General features: G+C 39.5%; 1 protein-coding gene across 4 annotated transcripts in view; it reads right to left on the minus strand.

Annotated features, from left to right (window-relative positions):
* Mcr (macroglobulin complement-related) overlaps nucleotides 1-21,731 on the minus strand; it is a 770,662-nt gene extending 748,931 nt beyond the window's left edge. For 2 of the 4 annotated variants that reach the window (XM_053773336.2, XM_070085799.1), the window contains exon 1: nucleotides 21,133-21,659. In XM_053773336.2, the coding sequence (XP_053629311.2) occupies nucleotides 21,133-21,139 (7 nt within the window). In that variant the 5' untranslated portion in view covers nucleotides 21,140-21,659. Of the gene's footprint in view, nucleotides 1-21,132 lie in introns of all 4 variants that reach the window. The other 2 variants (XM_053773332.2, XM_053773333.2) reach the window with 2 other exon arrangements.
* Between the last annotated feature and the right edge of the window lie 1,209 nt (nucleotides 21,732-22,940).

The raw sequence follows: 22,940 nt of genomic DNA on the forward strand, positions 1-22,940 counted from the left end.
CCTAACATGTGTGTGTGTGTGTGTGTCAGCCCGGGGCGCGAGGAGGTTTGTTACGATTGTGTTGAAGTTATTTGATCTCATCCTGCCTCATGCACTGGTCTCACAATAGATTTTTAAAATGCTTAACGACTCCCAAACGAGCGAAATTATTTACACAGATCAGCAGGACTCGAACCTGCAAGACTCTGCATCAAAGTACACAGTACTTATACCACACAGCCAGACTCCAAATAAGTATGAGTGTCATGGGTTGTTTCCCATGCTCTTACCAGAAGACATCAGGAATACTGCTGGAACAAGTGTATAAGTCAGCAAAAGGATACGTGTCAAGTACCACCACCAAGCACCAGATCAACCAGGCTGTAATGGATATGTGGGTCAGCAGGCTGCCAGCAACAATAGCCTGGTTGACCAGGCAAGCCCCAGACAAGTCTGACACGTGGACGGGCAGCTGGAGTAAGAAAGCTCTCGAAACCCATCAAAGGTATATCAAATGCAGCCCCATGCAATGCTACTGTGTACCACCTGGTGAGGCCAAGTCCACGTCCCAGCTGGGAGGTCACTGGGTCAATTCCCGCAAAGAGAAACGAGCCTCCAGCATTTCACATAATTGCACATTTTTATATCTACAAACTAAGGTAAGTAGAGAAGAGGAAAATATAGAGGATCAGTATATAAAAAACTGACAAAGAGTATTTGATGATGGAAGAATGAGATAGTGATGATCAGGAAGAACGAGAAATTATAATTTGAAATTTCAGTTCGTAACTTCAGAACATGTAAAATGGATCTAACAAAAAAATTCATCTCCAATAGTGTTACCCTTCCCTTCCCTTCCTTGTATCGAACCTGACTGCCTCCCTTTCCCCAGGCGCTGAATGACCTATACATGTCTGGCGTTACCCGTAAATGATGAGTAAAATACATGTGCAACAGTTCGGCATCTATACTGTTGAAACGTTTCGCCTAAGAGGTAGGATTTTTCAGTCAAATACAGAAGAAATTAGATTGGAGGCAGCAGTAGTGGCGAGGTAAAGATGATGCAATTAGTCCACCAACTTTAGAGAAATAGTTTCTGAGGTGGTCAGTCCCTCCTCCGAGAAGTGTTCAGCTCCATAGTCTGGAACAATGTGAAGTTGAAGCTTCATGTTGTTTTATTCGTCAGGAAACAAAAGTGTCTCCTGACACGAGTCTTGATCATGTAGATGACCTATGTAACTCTAAGATAAAGCATGAGAATGGAGTCTTATATACTGCCGAAGGTAAGGCTTATATACTGCCGAAGGTAAGGCGTGGAAGGCCTCGAAGACGCTGGAGGATGAGGGGTCCACTAGCAGAAGCAAGAAGGCAAGAATTGAGAAACGCTGCAGCTAGCCTACTGGCCCATGTTAGACAAGTCCTCTGGAATCCAACCCTTCTCACTTATAACTAGTGTTTAGGAAATGAAGTTGTGAAAGATGTCCATTGTATCAAGACACCTTTGTGTAGCTGTGTCAGACTGGTATGATGAAAATGGTTCCCACAAGTTGATAAGTGAGACACATGTTTCCCGTAAATATAATAAATGTAATAATTTACAAATTGCGAGGCTGACAGCTTGAACGAGGCCTGGGAGGAAATAGTATATTACACAGATATTGAAAACCAAGTGATCTTAAGCGATAAATTTATTTTAGACGACAACACAAACAAGCACAATTACTGTAACTATATTTACTGGTCATAATTAGACACACCCACAACTACACTACACACACACACACACACACACACACACGTACAGACACAATAAAACCACTATAACATCATCTTAAAGGCAAGCGAAGCATCGAACTGTGGTAAATTGGCCCAGATTGGGGCGTTACCAGACTCAGTAATGATTCGCATTTTCACAGGAAATGTTCAAGGCTTCACAGCAGCCACCTTCAGTGGAGGTGTATTGATGCCGCTGAAGAGCTCTTAATCCAAGGAAATGGAGCTGCCCTCTCCTTCATCAGATCAAACCTGATTATCTCCGAATAATCATAATAATAACAATATAATACTGTGATATACCTGTAACCGGTTCCGAGAAATTTCCTACCCTTACAGAATAAGCATTTCTTTTGATCACTTAGTCAACTAGACTGTTGCTGTTAGCATCCCACTGAAACTCATGTCCATGACACGTTGGTTAATCTAGCACCTGGCGTGGGTAGCGATCCAGTTTTCTTTTCCCAGTATATTTCTAATTCCTGCTGGTAGTAGGGTGAATAGTCACCAACAATGGATGGTGATACAATCTTCCCTCATTATATCTATGGCGCCCGTACGTTGCACTGAACTTCTTTAACATTTCTGGACTACATTACACAGCTATGATAGTGTGTATGTAGGTCTGGGACTATGTTCTCGAGTATCTTCCATGTATATATTATCTAGTATCTTTCTCTCCTCAGCTCCATACAGTACATTTCCAGTAGTCTAAGGGGTTTCCTGTAGTTTAATGCTTTATTGGCACTATAAGGGCTGTAAACACTCTCTATATCTGTTCTTGCTTTGAAAGGAGCCGTCAGCACCAAACAGATATAACTCTGACCTGTGATATACTAGTTACCAGTTTCGAAAGTTTTCCTAATCTGCGCCAGCTTGATCAACCAGGCTGTTGCTGTTGGCGGCCCGCTGGCTCCGATATCCATCACAGCCTGGTTCATTTGGCAGCTGGCAGAGATACAGGCTGATTTTCCTCATACTTTTCACACTTGCCCGGCATATTTTTGATATCTGGCAAAGTGTTGAATAGTCTAGGTCCTCCGATGCTGAAACAATGTTGCCTTTTCGTGCCCACGCCGACTCTGCTCTTCTCAAGATTTACCTTACACTTCTTACCAGATCTTTCACCCCATTGTATTATACGCTGTTATGGTGCTGTGTAGGTTTGGGGTTAGGCCGTCAGGTATCTATTATCTATACATTATCGTGAATCTCTCTCTCTCCCTCTCTCTCTTCCACTACACAGAGTACACATTCACACCTTTTAGACGTCTCCAGTAATTTAAATGCTAACGCAAGTGATCCGAAAAGTGTCACCAATGACAATGTTTTGCTTGTTATGAACGTTATCGTTATCTACCCAGTCATTTTCCTGGGTTTTCCAATATGAGTTGTACCGTGTTGTCTAAATGATATGTAAACTGACATCACTATACCCAAGTCCTTAGCATGATCCTTTCATTCTGTGTCTCATGATAATAATGATAATAAAAAAATATAATAATAATAAGAATAATAATAATAATAATAATAATAATAATAATAATAATAATAATAATAATAAGAAGAAGAAGAAGAAGAAGAAGAATACAAAGCAGCCACTGGCAAGTAAGTACCATTGACCACAGAGAAGACTCAAGAGATATAATAGTCAGAGGTTGGAAAGCGACTCAGTGTGGTCGTTGGAGCGTCACTTGTGCCGCCCAGTCCTCCCTCTCCGCTGTCTTTGTTGGCTGTATAAGTTCATCCTGATCCAAAGAACTGCAACTTCCCTTACCTTTCAGTGTATCCTAGGCGCTGAATGACACTAATGAACGGGTTTAGCGCTTTCACTGTTCGTTACCACTTTGGCTGCTCTCATACCGACGTACTTTTGGAACTAATTATTATCATTATGACGAGGAAACGCTAAACTCGTAAGGGTTATACAGCGTCAGGGTGGGTGAAGGAGATGTATCCGTAGTAATGTGGTTCCATGGGGGGGGGGGGTGAGACTCCGTGGGGTCCCTGCGGTGACTCCACTGACCTCATCAACCAGGCTGTTGGCGCAAGCCGCACGCAGTTTAACGTTTGTATCATAGGTGGTCTGATCAGGGATTGAGAAACTCCTCAAGTTCACTCTTGACGGCAGCCATAGGTCTGTTAGTAATTTCTCTAATGTATGAAGGGAAGATGTTGAAAAGTCTTGGTTCCCTTTGCATTTGTGTTATTTATTAGTGAACACATCACACTCCTTTACATTTGGGATATTTTGTACTGTCTGCCAAACCTCTTGCTTTCGTAGGTCGTGATTCTGGTGATCATATTTGGAACCAAGCCCTACAAAATTTTCCAGGTGTAGATTGTGATGCATCTTATTCGCCTACATTCCAAGGAGAATATATCAAGGGATTTCAAGACCATGGGGATTCAAGACCATGGGGATTCAAGACCATGGGGATTTCAAGAAAATGGGGATTCAAGATTTTCTACAGAGTACGCAAGATGCTGATGCAGCAGGGAATGTTGTGGGGTGAGGTTACAACTTCTACTGTACATGAAGTCAAGTTCTCTGCTGAGAAGCAGGTGAATGTCACTTCTAAAACTGTCATTGCTCTAGTTAAAAATGTTTTGCCAAAACTAGAAAAGTCAGTTATTTATGCTTACAATTTCTTTACTAGCTTCAGCCTATTTGCGTACCTCCACTATAAGTACAAGTACAGATACGTAGGTACAGCAAGGGATAACAGAAATGGTAATCGCTTGTACAGAATTCGAAGACGGTGAATAAGCCCAAGGTGAAGTGAGAAACACTGAACTACTGTTCCTCTGATTGAGTCTTGACCTGTAAGTGGACATTAGGAAGGCAGTAACCATGTTATCTTCTGATGCTGGCAATGAACCCATTACCAAGTTCCTCCTGCACGATAACACTGCAAAGAAAGTTTAGATCACCTACCCCATATGGTGACTGAAAAAAATGACAAGCTCACCCAACTCTTTAGAAGACTTATATGATGATAGTATTTGTGACTCTTTAGTTGTGATACTTGATCTTGCTGTCCGAAACTCTTAGCTCCTCTACAATAGGGGATTGCAAATCCTTACTTCATGAGTCAATATCATTCAAACAAACCACGGAACTGGTGAGATTTGAACCCATGGCGAATGAGTCGTGTTATTATGATTTCTTGAGTCACTCAAAGAGTTCAGGGTTGAGCTTGAAACATCTAAAAGATTAGAGAAACCAACCACATCGATATCGAGACTTATCGGCTGAGGCTGAATCATTATTTACACCAAAAGAAAGGAAGGAACAAAAATCTACATTTCCTGTAGATTCCAAAAGATACAAAATATCAGGGACTGGGCCGAGGGAGTCGTTGACTCCCGGAACACCCTCCATGTCGACTCAAGGTAGGTAGGTTGTCCCTAATTCCAGAAAGACTGGCAACCATATAAATTCTCCTCCACATCCAATGTACTTCATTCGTCTAGATGGCTGTGTAAGGGATGTAAGGACACCTCAGTTTATCTGGCATCAGAAAGCCAGAGGATGAAATAATAATTGATTGGTGTTTGATAATGTTAAGTTTAGTGTTTTGAGAAAAACTATATAAAATATTTATTAACTTTTCTTCAGCTTTTATTTATAAATCATCACCTTTTGAAAAGGCATTTATTTATATATTTTATATTTTTTTGTAAGATTCTTTTAATATAGTATAATAAATATTTTGTATGCCTAGTACTTTTATTACCCTCTTTTACCTCTCATGAGACATTATAAATACTCCAAAATACTCCACAATACTCCCTAAATGTACCAGAGAGCCTGTACGAGCAGTTATCTGTAAGTCTTCTTATAGCCTGGACGGGACTCACTTTTAATTAACAATAGCGTGAAAACTAATATTTTTTCTGAGCCCACAAAAGCAAGAGCACTTTATAAACGGCTAATGAATAAATTACCAGAGGCTTTCAGAGTCCCTCCAGGATTTTTACCATTGAAAGTTAAACGAATGATATTCCAATAGTAAAGTTTATGTAATGACGGCTAATGAGTGTGAATAAAGGTGGTAACGAGTGCTTAACTAATAGAGTTATAGAGTGGCTATTGCCTAGAGAAATTATTTTTAGTGCATGCTATATATATATATATATATATATATATATATATATATATATATATATATATATATATATATATATATGCACATGAAGTTTCGCTGGAAATAAGAGAGAGTGATATGTTTAGTACTGGCCAATTAAGTATGGAAATCAACAGGGCTAGTTCTGTGGCAGGTGACCAGGTGCTAGTTAGATTCAACACCCTCCCCCCCCTATCCTTTACCCTATGGTTTCCTCCTTTGATCCCACCTGCCTGCTCGAGCTGTCAAGGGAAGGGCAGGTGGTTGTAATCTAATGCTCCAGTCCAACCCACCATCAACCTCTATGTTGACGCGATCGCCCTCTACGAGTGTCCAGGCCACACGTGCATACAGACCTACATCAGTGTCCAGATTACCACTTCAGATACCCTGTAAGACACTGTACTACCACCAAGAATCCCACCCCTTTGACCCAATTCTTATCCAGTGTCCGGAATTTCACCTTTTTCACCCAACCACACTGAGCCCCGTCTATTCTCCAGACAACCCTAGAGCCTCGATCCCAACCTCACTTCGCTCCTTATGTAAGCCTCACTCATACCCCAGCCAACCCCGGAGCCTCAAACTCCAACCTCTTGGATACTCGATCCATCATGTCAATCTCACTCATACCCCAGCCAACCCCGGAGCTTCGACCCCAACTTCTTGGATAACCTCTTCTCTACTATGACCACACTTATACCAAGCTTCTCCCACACAGACTCACTCACACTCCAAGATTTAATTAAAAGATAACTGTTGTCGTCATATCTGTGGAAAGCAGACACCGTGGAGGAGGAGAATCCTGTGAGGTTTCCTCGTGAGATGTGGGGTCAGAAAACGTTATGAGATACTAGCAGTAACAGTCTAACTGATCACAAAATCACAAAGAAAGCCATACTGCCTAACAAGGGTGGACTGGGGAGAGCAGGTTTACACCGATATAACTTTGATATATCTTAACGTTTAATGTGGTTCCAGAGTTTTCCCACGGTGCTCTGGTGCCGGTGAAGGTTTTCATCTTACAATTTGAACAGATAAGATAAGATAAGATTTCGTTCGGATTTTTAACCCCGGAGGGTTAGCCACCCAGGATAACCCAAGAAAGTCAGTGCGTCATCGAGGACTGTCTAACTTATTTCCACTGGGGTCCTTAATCTTGTCCCCCAGGATGCGACCCACACCAGTCGACTAACACCCGGGTACCTATTTGCTGCTAGGTGAATAGGACAATAGGTGTAAGGAAACGTGTCGGAATTTCCACCCGCCGGGAATCGAACCCGGGCCCTCCGTGTGTGAAGCGGGAGCTTTAGCCACCAGACCACCGGGCCACCCAACTTTCCATTTCGCAGAAGCTTAATTACGTCTAGGGTTTCAGCGCTTGCATAGAAATATAATAATAATGATAATTACTATTATCATTATAACAATAATAATATTATTAATAATGAATAACTGTTGGAGAAAACATTATAGACAATTACTGATTATATCTTCCTCTAAATATAGGGAGCTTGGTATAATTTAAATGAGAATATAAATACTCGATAGATATTCACACGTAATTACAAGCAGCTAAAAGTAATATGTCAATCCGCTCAGGTAACTGAAATTAACAAGAAATATCTAAGTACGTAGACTGGAACATGTAACGTAAACACACTGAACCAAATAGGGGAGAGAGAGAGAGAGAGAGAGAGAGTTGAAAGCAGCATCTACATTCTGTCTGTGCCTTCTCCAGACCATCACTTCATTTGAGATCATTTATTCCTAGGATGCCTCGAGTCTGGAGCACGTTCATACAACATGATGACATCAGCAAAATAAAGTCAGCTGACTGAACGAAATCACCGGCCCACAGATGGCTCCAATTTCATCCTGTTCCCTATCTATACATTTCTTAACAATAAAAAGGTTTATATGAGCTGACGTAGGTAACAGCTCTTAGCTTGTAAATAAAGTTAGGAATCCTAAACTTAACCTTGGAAAACCTGGTGCAGAGAGAGAGAGAGAGAGAGAGAGAGAGAGAGAGAGAGAGAGAGAGAGAGAGAGAGAGAGAGAGATCCAGTTAATTAATAGGAAACTCGTAGTGAAATATACATATAACAATAAAATGAAAAACAATAAACCGATAAATATATTAATAATCAAATATAATTTGCAATTTAGCAAATAAACAAGTATATATATAACATATAAACAATTATTGACATTAAACAAATAACATACAGGGTATATTAGTTTGTATTTATACGACGGCGAGTGCTGTTCAACAGAAGTTTGTCTGTCAGCAAATATACGACGAGGCGTATATCTTTCAGTGTGAATACGAAAGGTGACTATTTCTAAGTGTATATACAACGAGACATATGTATCTCTGTGTATATACAACAAGACATATGCATCTCTCAGTGTGTATACGAGAGATGCGTATCTCTGGGTATATACAACGAAAGGTATGTATCTCTTACCTGTGATACAACGAGAGGTATGTGTCTCAGTGAATATACAAGGAGAGGTGTGTATCTCTCAGTGTATATAAAACAAGAGGTATGTATCACTCAGTGAATATACAGCGAAAGAAAATAGTTATAATAATTACCATAATTTTTAAAGGGATGGACCGGTAGGCCAGCGGAAGGCCTCGGTTAGATGACCAAAAGCTCCGGCTGCGGGTCGTCATATGACTAAAACCCGCAATGTTTCCCGACAAACCTTACCTAACCTCACGAAAGGCATGTATATATCCATGTTTAAACAGAGAGAGTAGTCTTTGATATCTATTTTAGAGACTGAAATAATCTCTACTGGCCGTTTACAGGTGAATATCAACCTTGATGACTCTCAGGTAGTCGACACATTTTAAACCTGAGAGGAAAAACCAAATGCACTACGATGAATAAGAAAACAAATATCCTCGGCAAACAGAGGGCGCTGAGTTGACCCACACTACACACACACACACACACACACACACACACACACACACACACACACACACACACACACACACACACACACACACACACACACGGCAAACAAACATAGACTTCACTAATCGATACACGACACTAGGCAAACTTGCTCTCAAACATCACACTCACACACACACACACACACACACACACACACACACACACACACACACACACACACACACACACACACACGGCAAACAAACATAGACTTCACTAATCGATACACGACACTAGGCAAACTTGCTCTCAAACATCACACTCACACACACACACACACACACACACACACACACACACACACACACACACACACACACACGGCAAACAAACATAGACTTCACTAATCGATACACGACACTAGGCAAACTTGCTCTCAAACATCACACTCACACACACACACACACACACACACACACACACACACATACACACGCACACAAACACACACACACATACACACACACTCAACTAGGTGAGTACACACACACACAAATAAACACATACAACACACGCATTTACACCATACACACACACACACACACACACACCGCAAACACACACACAGACTTCACTAATCGATACACGACACTAAGCAAACTTGCTCTCAAACATCACACTCACACACACACACTCACACACACATACACACGCACACACAAACACACACACACAAATACACACATATAACACATTTACACAGCACACACACACACACACACACAAACAAACAAGTACACAACACAGACCGAAATCGTTAACTTCCATCCAATCCCATTTACAGGGCGACCCACTTAAACAAAAGGTGAATACATTAGGAACTCCAGAGAGTGAGAAAGTGAGAGAGAGAGAGAGAGAGAGAGAGAGAGAGAGAGAGAGAGAGAGAGAGAGAGAGAGAGAGAGAGAGAGAGAGAGAGAGAGAGAGAGAGAGAGAGAGAGAGAGAGAGAGAGAGAGAGAGAGAGAGAGAGAGAGAGAGAGAGAGAGAGAGAGAGAATAAAACGTTGAAAAATGCGAAGGTTTAAACAACAACAAAATCTCAAATCAGTTCGACGCTGAGCTGTTGACACAGACTGAGAGATCTTCACAACAAATTGAACTACATTGTTTAGGTAGTGAAGAAGTGGGTAGGCAGTGTACAGAGTGGAGGGGAAGGGGAGGGGGTAGTGGAGGTGGGGGTGGTGGGTTTGCTGCTGTTGTTGTTGTTGCTGTTGGTGGTGGTGGTGGTAGTGGTGGTGGTGGTGGTGGTGGTGGTGGTGGTGGTGGTGGTGGTGGTGGTGGTGGTGGTGGTGGTGGTGGTAGTGGTGATGGTGGTGGTGGTGTAGTGGCGGTGCTGAGTGTTGGTGGTGGTGGTAGTGGTGGTGATGGTAGTTGTGGTAGTGGTGGTGGCGGTAGTGGTGGCAGTGGTGGTGGTAGTGGTGGTGATAGAAGTAGTGGTAGTAGGAATGATTAATGTAATAATTATAATCGTAATATTACCTAAGATAATCAGTATAAAAGTTCTAGACTAACCTTCACTAATTAACACAAAGTATTAACAAACCGCGAAGATATACACATTTGTTTTGTTTATAAACACCTGCACAGCTAGAATACCTGAGTGCCAAACATACAACACATGAGATACACAGGTGACACACTCTGCTAACAAACAAACAATTCATAGAAACACGCAGCTAACAAACACAGCATACAAAACATTTTTCTTAAGTAAATTCTTATAAGTAGGACGAGACACGAAGCAAATCATCTATATTCTATATATATGTGCATATGTATGTGCTTTTCTATGTGACTAGTTGATGGTGCAAGTCGGACCGAAACGTCGTGTGTGTGTGTGTGTGTGTGTGTTCGTTCCTTGATAATATGGTAAATCACGAAAGCGCTTGGAATTTTCACAGTGGTTGTTCTGGGCATGTATATATGTATATATAAGTTTATTACGGTCAAACTGGGAAAAATCTTGAATTAAGATTCAAGCAACATAAATATACCATTAGATGTGGACAAGATTCTAATGCTCTGTTTATTCATATGAGAGATTTTAAGAACATAAGAATGGAGGAACACTGCAGAAGGCCTACTGGCCCATACAAGGCAAGTCCTTATTCAATTAATTTTTAGAAGGCTGATAAGGTTGTATCTAGCAAGTCCATGGTCGAGAGGAATATAATAGAATCAAGTCTTATAAGAAATACATTTAAAAATAATATGAATATTGCTTTTGGATTATACAAATTGGATTCATTTATAATTATTAAAATTTGGGAAGAATTTAAGATACATTAGACAAATTTAAAAAAAAAATTGGGATAGACTATAAGTTGTGTTTCAGGGATCCTTGACTACCTACCTACATCATTATAAAAAGTCAGGTTTGTTGAGGTGGCCGCGAGATGTAGTCTCGTCCTTACATGCCTTTCTCTTAACCTTTTACATTTATAGTTCCTTGATAATGTGGGAAATCAAGAAAGCGCTTAGAATTCTACTAATTTTTCACAGTGGTTATTCTTCATATCGTGATATCACCTGTTTACTGTGATCTTATTTGAAGATGGACAGTGGTTGCAAGCCTCACTTCCGGTCAGGCTTGGGGGGCTGGGAGAATGCAGATCCTCCCAGATTGCCCTACCAGCTTTCCTATCCTCTTCCATAGCATCAAACGAATTAACAAGACAAATTCTTCCTAAAAACCTCAGTGACTCAGCAGGAATACAGGACCCTAGCTATGCCAGTGCCATCACTGAATGGGAGACTCTTACTGCTCCAGCACCAAACCCTAGTGAAGTACTGGCTTACAAATAGTCAAGCTGGGATGGCTCCATCGTTGAAAAGGTGCTTGCCAACATGCTCAGGGCTGCAACATCAGACAGAGAGATTGCCCGTCTCCAAGCTGTGAGCGCACCTCACTCCGGGGACTTCCTCTAAACAGTTCCCATATCGGCAATGGGAACACGCCTCGACCCTAAGACCCTCCCTACTGCAGTGGCTCTGCGCCTTGCTGCCCCAGTTCACACGGAATATACATGTATTTGCGGTGATGCGCAAGCAGACCAATATGGTCTACATAGTCTTAACTGTTCCAAAACCAAGGGCTGGCATGCAAGACACAATGAGGTCAACGACAACATAAAGAGAATCCTTGCTACAGCTGAATGCCCAGCTGAGAGGGAGCCCCGATCACTAGCAGCCAACAATACCCACAACCCAGCAAACTGCCCCAAGGGGATCACCATCTATCCTTGGAAGAAGGGCAAGCTCTTAGCATGGAACTATACCTGCGTGTCCACATTGGCTGACACCTATATCCATCACAGTGTCGGGCGACAGAGAGGATTACAAGATCGGCAAGTACAGGGACATAAGCCAACAATATCAATTTGTGCCAGTGGGATCAGCGACCTTGGGATCATGGGGAAAACATGCTACACGTTTCCTTAAAGAACTGGGTTCCAGACTCATCGACACCACCAGGGACCCAAGGGCAGCCACTTTCATGTTCCAGCACCTCAGCATGGCCATCCAGAGGGGAAATACATGCTGCATACTGGGCTCACGTCTGGCTTCGGAGGAGCTGGAGGAGATTCATAACCTTTGATATATGTACCAATGTACTCATGTTTGTGTTTTCTATCAATGTATTCTGTTTATTAATAAAGTTCACATGTAGCTTAAAAATATAGTGGGTGGTAGGAGAAGAAAATATTCAAACAGCTCCGGGGAGAACCTTGAGTTTTCCCTGAGGTACGTTTATTGTCTTCTCTGAGGATGAGGCTCCCCAGTCCAGTGCTAGAGGTGGTACCTTCTTATACATATATATATATATATATATATATATATATATATATATATATATATATATATATATATATATATATATATAAGGTAAAACTAGTCAATTAGCAAGAATTCATTTAAAATAAAGTCCTTTCTAAAATTTTCTCTTATACGTTTAAAGATATATTTCTTCAATTATGTTAATGTAAAAATTAATATTTTTTTACCAAAAGAACCTTAAAAAACTTACCTAACCTTTTTATAACAAGCGCAACTTAATTTAGCCTAATCCAACTATATATATATATATATATATATATATATATATATATATATATATATATATATATATATATATATATATATATATATATATATATATATATATATAAGGTAAAACTAGTCAATTAGCAAGAATTCATTTAAAATAAAGTCCTTTCTAAAATTTTCTCTTATACGTTTAAAGATATATTTCTTCAATTATGTTAATGTAAAATTAATATTTTTTTACCAAAAGAACCTTAAAAAACTTACCTAACCTTATTATAACAAGCGCAACTTAATTTAGCCTAATCCAACTATATATATATATATATATATATATATATATATATATATATATATATATATATATATATATATATATATATATATAATATATATTTTAGATAAGTTTACAATAATTTAATAATAAACAAACACAATGAAATATATTTTTTTCGCTATTTTCAGAATGATTTTTGCGAAATTATTGCATACACAAATTTTTGCTTGCCTTATTCGGCAAGAAGAGCGTTGCTATTAGAGTCAAAATAGTAAGTTTTACCTCTTCGGTACGACATTTATATATATATATATATATATATATATATATATATATATATATATATATATATATATATATATATATATATGAAGTACAGTACAGTTAGTATATTAATGGGTAAGCGTTAAGAACGGATGGCTCATAAAGAGCCTGGAGAATGTGTGATAATCAGATTTGATTCAAGGCAGGGGAGGGCAGCTCTAAAGCCTTGGATCAGAAACTGTTGGCTGCCATCAGAGTACCCACCTTGGAGTAAGTACAGCATTAGAATGTAATCCAAGGAGCATTCCCGCGCTCCATCTCTTCACTCTAAATGAACACATCATTTAATTTGATCAAAATCCTTTTATCTTCAGCGTCACATTTTTTTTAATGCAGGTGAAGTCTAGAGCGGTTTTGAATAAGGTGTTTTCAAGGAAGGAGGATCGAGAGATCTTCCAAGGCTTCGTTTAAGTGAACACTGGAGACACGAGTTTCATTTAGGAGGGAGAGTTTGCAATACTACGAGTGTTCCTTTATTGCAATTGTTGCAAGACTTGGGAGAGTCCTGCCCGTTGTTGTATGAAAGGAAGCGTTTATGTCTGTTTTTTGTTTGTGTGTGCGAGTTTTTGTGATTTTTTTTTTGTATCCTATGTATCTTTTCGTAAATGTTTGCATGTAAAAACATGTACTCACCTAGTTGAGGTTGCGGGGGTCGAGTCCGAGCTCCTGGCCCCGCCTCTTCACTGATCGCTACTAGGTCACTTTCCCTGAGCCGTGAGCTTTATCATACCTCTGCTTAAAGCTATGTATGGATCCTGCCTCCACTACGTCGCTTCCCAAACTATTCCACTTACTGACTACTCTGTGGCTGAAGAAATACTTCCTAACATCCCTGTGATTCATCTGTGTCTTCAGCTTCCAACTGTGTCCCCTTGTTACTGTGTCTAATCTCTGGAACATCCTGTCTTTGTCCACCTTGTCAATTCCTCTCAGTATTTTGTATGTCGTTATCATGTCCCCCCCTATCTCTCCTGTCCTCCAGTGTCGTCAGGTTGATTTCCCTTAACCTCTCCTCGTAGGACATACCTCTTAGCTCTGGGACTAGTCTTGTTGCAAACCTTTGCACTTTCTCTAGTTTCTTCACGTGCTTGGCTAGGTGTGGGTTCCAAACTGGTGCCGCATACTCCAATATGGGCCTAACATACACGGTGTACAGGGTCCTGAATGAGTCCTTATTAAGATGTCGGAATGCTGTTCTGAGGTTTGCTAGGCGCCCATATGCTGCAGCAGTTATTTGATTGATGTGCGCTTCAGGAGATGTGCCTGGTGTTATACTCACCCCAAGATCTTTTTCCTTGAGTGAGGTTTGTAGTCTCTGACCCCCTAGACTGTACTCCGTCTGCGGCCTTCTTTGCCCTTCCCCAATCTTCATGACTTTGCACTTGGTGGGATTGAACTCCAGGAGCCAATTGCTGGACCAGGTCTGCAGCCTGTCCAGATCCCTTTGTAGTTCTGCCTGGTCTTCGATCGAGTGAATTCTTCTCATCAACTTCACGTCATCTGCAAACAGGGACACCTCAGAGTCTATTCCTTCCGTCATGTCGTTCACAAATACCAGAAACAGCACTGGTCCTAGGACTGACCCCTGCGGGACCCCGCTGGTCACAGGTGCCCACTCTGACACCTCGCCACGTACCATGACTCGCTGCTGTCTTCCTGACAAGTATTCCCTGATCCATTGTAGTGCCTTCCCTGTTATCCCTGCTTGGTCCTCCAGTTTTTGCACCAATCTCTTGTGTGGAACTGTGTCAAACGCCTTCTTGCAGTCCAAGAAAATGCAATCCACCCACCCCTCTCTCTTTTGTCTTACTGCTGTCACCATGTCATAGAACTCCAGTAGGTTTGTGACACAGGATTTCCCGTCCCTGAAACCATGTTGGCTGCTGTTGATGAGATCATTCCTTTCTAGGTGTTCCACCACTCTTCTCCTGATAATCTTCTCCATGTGTATATGTGTGTGTGTGTACTCACCTATTTGTGGTTGCAGGGGTCGAGACAAAGCTCCTGGACACGCCTCTTCAATGTGTATGTGTGTGTGTGTGTGTGTGTGTGTGTGTGTGTGTGTGTGTGTGTGTGTGTGTGTGTGTACGTGTGTGGGCAAAGAGTTAACATTCATGAGTTATGTATGTTTGTGTGAGGTCACGTGTGCATGACAGTACGCAAAGCAAGCGGACGTTTATTATGACATTTATTATTAGTATAAATAAGACACACTTCCCTTGGCCTTTCAAGACAATACTGGAGCCTAGAAGTGAACAGAGAAGCAGCACCGAGAATCACAATGATGAACAGTCATCGTTCAGCCTTGATTTGCTGCCACATTTACCTCCAGCCCCCATTCTGTCCTCTAACTTCAAACAGAGGTGATGTTATAAACGCTTTAAGCAGCAGCCAAGTTCTTATTATATCGTTATTTGGTATTATATATGTGTTATTTATGTTGGATAACCTAACCTACTTTTCAATAACTAAAATGTAATTTTTGCCATTATAGTTTTAATGAGTAAGCGCTAGACCTACAAGTGCTAGACATCAAGAATCCCTCACCAGCATCAAGGCCAGTAGGCCTTCTGCAGTGTTCCTCTATTCTTATGTTATGTAAGAATCACTCAACACCAGTATCAAGAATCCCTCATCAACATCAATGTACCTTATTGGAAGATATTATTTTTGTTAGGTCGTACATTAGTCGACACATTGCAACGCGTGCAAAAACGGACGTTCTATCTGGAAGAGTGGTGTTAAGAGGCAGGTGTTGCGAGGAGCATCACGACCTAACTAGCGGCTCGGCAAGAAAACTTTACGGTGAAAACAACTCGTTACGTAATGTTTAGCTGGTGATTAGGAGCCGACCCATGGCCAAATATATTTTATATTCGCACAGCTCACTTGGGAGCCTTTTCAAGACCAGAATTTGTTTATATATTATATATATATATATATATATATATATATATATATATATATATATATATATATATATATATATATATATATATATATATATATTATATATATATATATATATATATATATATATATATATATATATGTGTGTGTGTGTGTGTGTGTGTGTGTGTGTGTGTGTGTGTGTGTGTGTGTGTGTGTGTGTGTGTGTGTGTGTGTGTGTGTGTGTGTGTGTGTGTGGTGCCGAATAGGAAAAAAACTTGCTATATTGGCTTAAACAGCAACGCCCTTCTTGCCGAATAAGGCAAGCGAAAATTTGTTTATGCAATAATTTCGCAAAAATCATTCTGAACCTAACGAAAAAATATATTTCCTTGTTTATTATTAAATTATTGTGAACTTACCTAAAATATATTTAGTTGGATTAGGGTAAACTAAATTTCGTTTGTTATGAGGTTAGGTAAGCTTTCTAAGGTTCATTTGTACAAATTACTAAGTTTTGCATTAACATAAATGAAAAAAATATATCTTTAAACGTATAAGAAATTTTTTAAGAAAGGACTTAATTTTAAATGAATTCTTGCTAATTGACCAGTTTTACCTATTCGGCACGACATATAATATAATATATTATATGTCGGATGAGTTTGAGAATGTGTGTCAAGGTTGAAAGTTGAAAGTGAACATAGAAAAGAGTAAGGTGATGAGGGTATCAAATGATTTAGATAAAGAAAAATTGGATATCAAATTGGGGATTAGGAGTATGGAAGAAGTGAATGTTTTCAGATACTTGGGAGTTGACGTGTCGGCGGATGGATTTATGAAGGATGAGGTTAATCATAGAATTGATGAGGGAAAAAAGGTGAGTGGTGCGTTGAGGTATATGTGGAGTCAAAAAACGTTATCTATGGAGGCAAAGAAGGGAATGTATGAAAGTATAGTAGTACCAACACTCTTATATGGATGTGAAGCTTGGGTGGTAAATGCAGCAGCGAGGAGACGGTTGGAGGCAGTGGAGATGTCCTGTCTAAGGGCAATGTGTGGTGTAAATATTATGCAGAAAATTCGGAGTGTGGAAATTAGGAGAAGGTGTGGAGTTAATAAAAGCATTAGTCAGAGGGCAGAAGAGGGGTTGTTGAGGTGGTTTGGTCATTTAGAGAGAATGGATCAAAGTAGAATGACATGGAAAGCATATAAATCTATAGGGGAAGGAAAGAGGGGTAGGGGTCGTCCTCGAAAGGGTTGGAAAGAGGGGGTAAAGGAGGTTTTGTGGGCGAGGGGCTTGGACTTCCAGCAAGCGTGCATGAGCGTGTTAGATAGGAGTGAATGGAGACGAATGATACTTGGGACCTGACGATCTGTTGGAGTGTGAGCAGGGTAATATTTAGTGAAGGGATTCAGGGAAACCGGTTATTTTCTTATAGTCGGACTTGAGTCCTGGAAATGGGAAGTACAATGCCTGCACTTTAAAGGAGGGGTTTGGGATATTGGCAGTTTGGGGGGATATGTTGTGTATCTTTATACGTATATGCTTCTAAACTGTTGTATTCTGAGCACCTCTGCAAAAGCAGTGATAATGTGTGAGTGTGGTGAAAGTGTTGAATGATGATGAAAGTATTTTCTTTTTGGGGATTTTCTTTCTTTTTTGGGTCACCATGCCTCGGTGGGAGACGACCAACTTGTTGAAAAAAAAAAATATATATATATATATATATATATATATATATATATATATATATATATATATATATATATATATATATATATATATATATGTATATATATATATATATATATATATATATATATATATATATATATATATATATATATATATATATATATATATATATATATATATATATATATATATATATATATATATATATATATATATATATATATATATATACATTATCTCTACGTCAATAGCAGAACTCGAACCTGCTAACTCTGTATCAGAATCCATAGTACTTTACCAATGAGCTAGACCAGTCTAGCTCAGTGGTAAAGTACTGTGGACTCTGATACAGTTAGCAGGTTCGAGTCCTGCTGTGGACATAGAGACAATGTTTGTAAATAATTTCGCCTGTTTGGGAGACGGCCGACTTGTTGAAAAAAAAAAAAAAAATATATATATATATATATGTCGTGCCGAATATGTAAAACTGGTCAGTTAGCAAGAACTCATTTAAAATTAAGTCCTTTCTAAAATTTTCTCTTATACGTTTAAAGATATATTTTTTTCATTAATGCTAATGTCAAAATTTTTAATTTTGCACCAAAAGAATCTTAGAAAACTTACCTAATCTTATTATAACAAGAACAATTTATTTTAGTCTAACCCAACTAAATATATTTTAGATTTGTTTACAATAATTTAATACTAAACAAACACAGTGAAATATATTTTTTTCGTTAGGTTCAGAATGATTTTGGCGAAATTATTGCATACACAATTTTTCACTTGTCCTATATGGCAAGATGAGCGTTGCTATTTAAGCCAAGATGGCAAGTTCTGCCTATTCGGCACGACATTATATATATATATATATATATATATATATATATATATATATATATATATATATATATATATATATATATATATATATATATATATATATATATATATATATGTATATATATATATGTTGTTTTACTTTCTGTTGTATTTTTGTGAATGTTTGGCCAATGTATTTTGTCTTTAAATAAAACATACTTGAATATAGGGGGTGGTAGGAGAAAATTCTCAAACAGCTTCAGGGAGAACCTTGAGTTTTCCCTGAAGCAAGTTTATTCTTTTCTCTGAGGATGAGGGTCCCTATGACAGTTCTAGAGGTGGTACCTCCCTATATTTAAATTATATATATATATATATATATATATATATATATATATATATATATATATATATATATATATATATATATATATATATATATATATATATATATATATATATATATATATATATATATATATATATATATATATATATATATATATTATATATATATATATATATATATATATATATATATATATTATATATATATATATATATATATATATATAATATATATTATATATATATATATATATATATATATATATATATATATATATATATATATATATATATATATATATATATATATATATATATATATATATATATATATATATATATATATATATATATATATATACCCTGCCTCGGTGGGAGACGGCCGACTTGTTGAAAAAAAAATATAAAATATATATATATATATATATATATATATATATATATATATATATATATATATATATATATATATATATATATATATATATATATATATATATACCCTGCCTCGGTGGGAGACGGCCGACTTGTTGAAAAAATATATATATATATATATATATATATATATATATATATATATATATATATATATATATATATATATATATATATATATATATATATATAAAATATATATATATGTGTGTGTGTGTAAACGAGTAAAATTATTTACAGATACTACCTCAGACCAGAGCACGACGAGAATCAGCATCAAAAGCACAAAAACTCATACCTGGAGAGGGTTTCGAGGGTCAACGCCCCCGCGGCCTGGTCTGTGACCAGCCCTTATGGTGGGTCAGGGTCTGATCAACCAGGCTGTTACTGTTGGCCGCACGTAAACCGACGTACTTATCACAGCCCGGCTGGTCAGGTACTGACTTTAGGTGCCTGACTAGAGCCTCCTTGAACATAGTCAAGGGTTTATTGGTAAATCCCTCTTATGTATGGCGGGAGGCAGTTGAACAGTCTTGGGCCCCCTGACACTTATTGTGTTGTCTCTTAACGTGCTAGTGGCGCCCTGTTTTACATTAAGAGTATGTTGCATCGCCTGCCGAGTCTTTTTCTTCCGTAGGGAGTGATTTTCATGTGCAAATTTGGCACTAATCCCTGCAGGATTTTCCAAATATATATAAACATGTATCTCTCCCGCCTGAGTTCCAGGGAATACAAGTTGAGGACCTTTAATTAATCGTTCGCAGTTGTGTATGCCGTGAACGTTCTATGTACATTTTCCAGGTCTGCAATTTCGCCTGCCTTGAAAGGTGCTTTAGTGTGCAGCAATATTCCAGCCTAGATAGAACAAGCGATCTGAAGAGTGTCATCATGGGAATGTCATCCCTAGTTTTGAAGGTTCTCATTGTCCATCCTATCATCTTCCTAGCAGCTGCAGTAGATTCAGCACAGTCCCTAGATTAAGTACGGGTCCTTACTCATATCAGGGGTCGAGCTTAGACCAAAGCATAATGTTTGTATATATATATATATATATATATATATATATATATATATATATATATATATATATATATATATATATATATATATATATATAATATATATATATATATATATATATATATATATATATATATATATATATATATATATATATGTATGTATATATATCATAGTTCCTTGATAATGTGATAAATCACGAAAGTGCTTGGAATACCGCTATTCTTTCAAAGTGGTTGTTCTGCATATTGTGATATCATCTGTTACTGTGATTTTATTGCATATATTAAAGAAAGATAAAAAAAAAATCTTTCAGCGTGGAGGAACGTTGTCGGAGCCTGTGTTCCTAAACTAGCAACCATCGATTGCTATAAATCATTAAGACTGCACTGAAGACGCAGCCATCCACACAGACTTACCTTTCATGACCACACGAAGGAGGGTCGTGAGCGACGACTTGTACTAGTGCCCAGACACAACACAACATACAGACACGCAAGGACCCAGGTTCAACCCCCCGGAGTTTCACATAGCGTGGCGTGAAGGGAGGTCAGGGCTGCTGTCCAGGGTCTTGTGGAGGTAAGCAAGTTAATGAAACAGTCCAACTGCTTATGTCGACATTTTCTCTGTAAATATTCACCAATATGTATCACGCAGCCTGAGTCGAGGGGTGAGTATATGCAAACTATTTTACGTAATGGCTTCGCGAACACTGCCTTATGCTTCCCTTGAAAGAAAAAAAAAAGGTATGGAACCACTTTAATCACTGATTCAAGGGTTGGACGAGCAGCGCCCCTCGCATGAGACACTAGGTTTACCTCGTCACATGGGGTACGGCGCTACACTGCACACACCATGCACTCATACACACCACATTCACACACGGGGTTCGAACCTTGGCCAGGAGCGATACGTCCGAGCGCAACAATGGCCAGGGAGCAACTGCGGCGGTCGAATGGACAACGAGGGAGTGAGGGGACGCAAGCCTAACCCGGCTGCTGGCCCGCCGGCACCACTGTAGCGGCAGGAGTGGCGGCTAGTGGCGGCGGCCAGTAGCGGCAGGCCGGCGGCAGGATGGCAGGACTTCCCTTCCTCCTGGATCCTATAACTGCCGCCGCCCCGCGCAAGCCGCCTCTAGGAAGCTGCGGAGGCAGTGAAGGAACACTCACAGCAGGAAGGAGGGAGGAAGAGTGTGTATCCTGTATTGTGCAGGTGAGGCCGCGCGTGTGTTGTTGGTGGGGGACGGGGGGAGGGGGTTGTTGATAGATAGAGGGTGTCATTGATGGAGGATGTTGTTGGTGGAGGGAGGGAGAGGGTGTTATTGATGGAGGATGTTGTTAGTGGAGGGAGGATGTTGTTGGTGGAGGGAGGGTGTTGTTGATGGAGGGAGGGAGGGGGTTGTTGATAGGTGTTATTGATGGAGGATGTTGGTGGAGGGACATTGTTGATAGAACGTGTTACTGATGGAGGATGCTGTTCGTGGAGGGAGGGAGGGGGTTGTTGATAGAGGGTGTTATTGATAGAGGAAATTGTTGGAGAAGGATGTTGGAGGTGGAAGAGCGTTGTTGGGCGATAGAGGGTGTTTGTAGAGGGTGCTGCTGGAGGTATGAAGAGTGTGTTGATGAAGAAGCGAGAATGTTGATGAAGAAGGGATGGTTTTTGGAAAAAAGAGACTTGTTGATGATGAGAGAGTTATATTGATGGACGGCGGATGTTGATGTTAGGGTGATGATGATGATGAGAGGGTGATGTTGATGATGGGAGGGTGATGTTGATGGTGGGAGGGTAATGTTGATGTTGGGAGGGTGTTGTTGATGGTGGGAGAGGGCTGTTGGAGGTTGAAGGGTATTGGAGAAGAGTGCTGATGGTGGAGGGTGGATATTAATGTAGGGTGTTGTTGGAGAATGGTGTTATTTGTGGAAGGACCTTCCTATTTATGGGAGGAAGTTTGTTATTGGTGGAGGGAGTAATGTTGGTGGAGTGAGGGAGGGGGTATGTTGGAGAAGGGAGTGTGTTGTTGAAGGGTGTGTGTGTGTGTGTGTGTAGTTGGTGGTAGGGAAGGTATTCTTAGTGGAAGGAGTGTGTTGTTGGTAGGAACTAGGGTGCTGTAGGGGGAGGGAGGATGTTCTTGGTGGAGGCGTGTATTGTTCGAGGGAGTTTACCTCAAGTCGCTTCCGGAGGTCGCCGCTTCCGCGGCCCGGTCCCAGACCAGGCTCCCTGATTACTG

The sequence above is a fragment of the Cherax quadricarinatus genome, chromosome 17, assembly GCF_038502225.1.
Source record: "Cherax quadricarinatus isolate ZL_2023a chromosome 17, ASM3850222v1, whole genome shotgun sequence".
Classification (NCBI taxonomy): Eukaryota; Metazoa; Arthropoda; class Malacostraca; order Decapoda; family Parastacidae; genus Cherax; species Cherax quadricarinatus.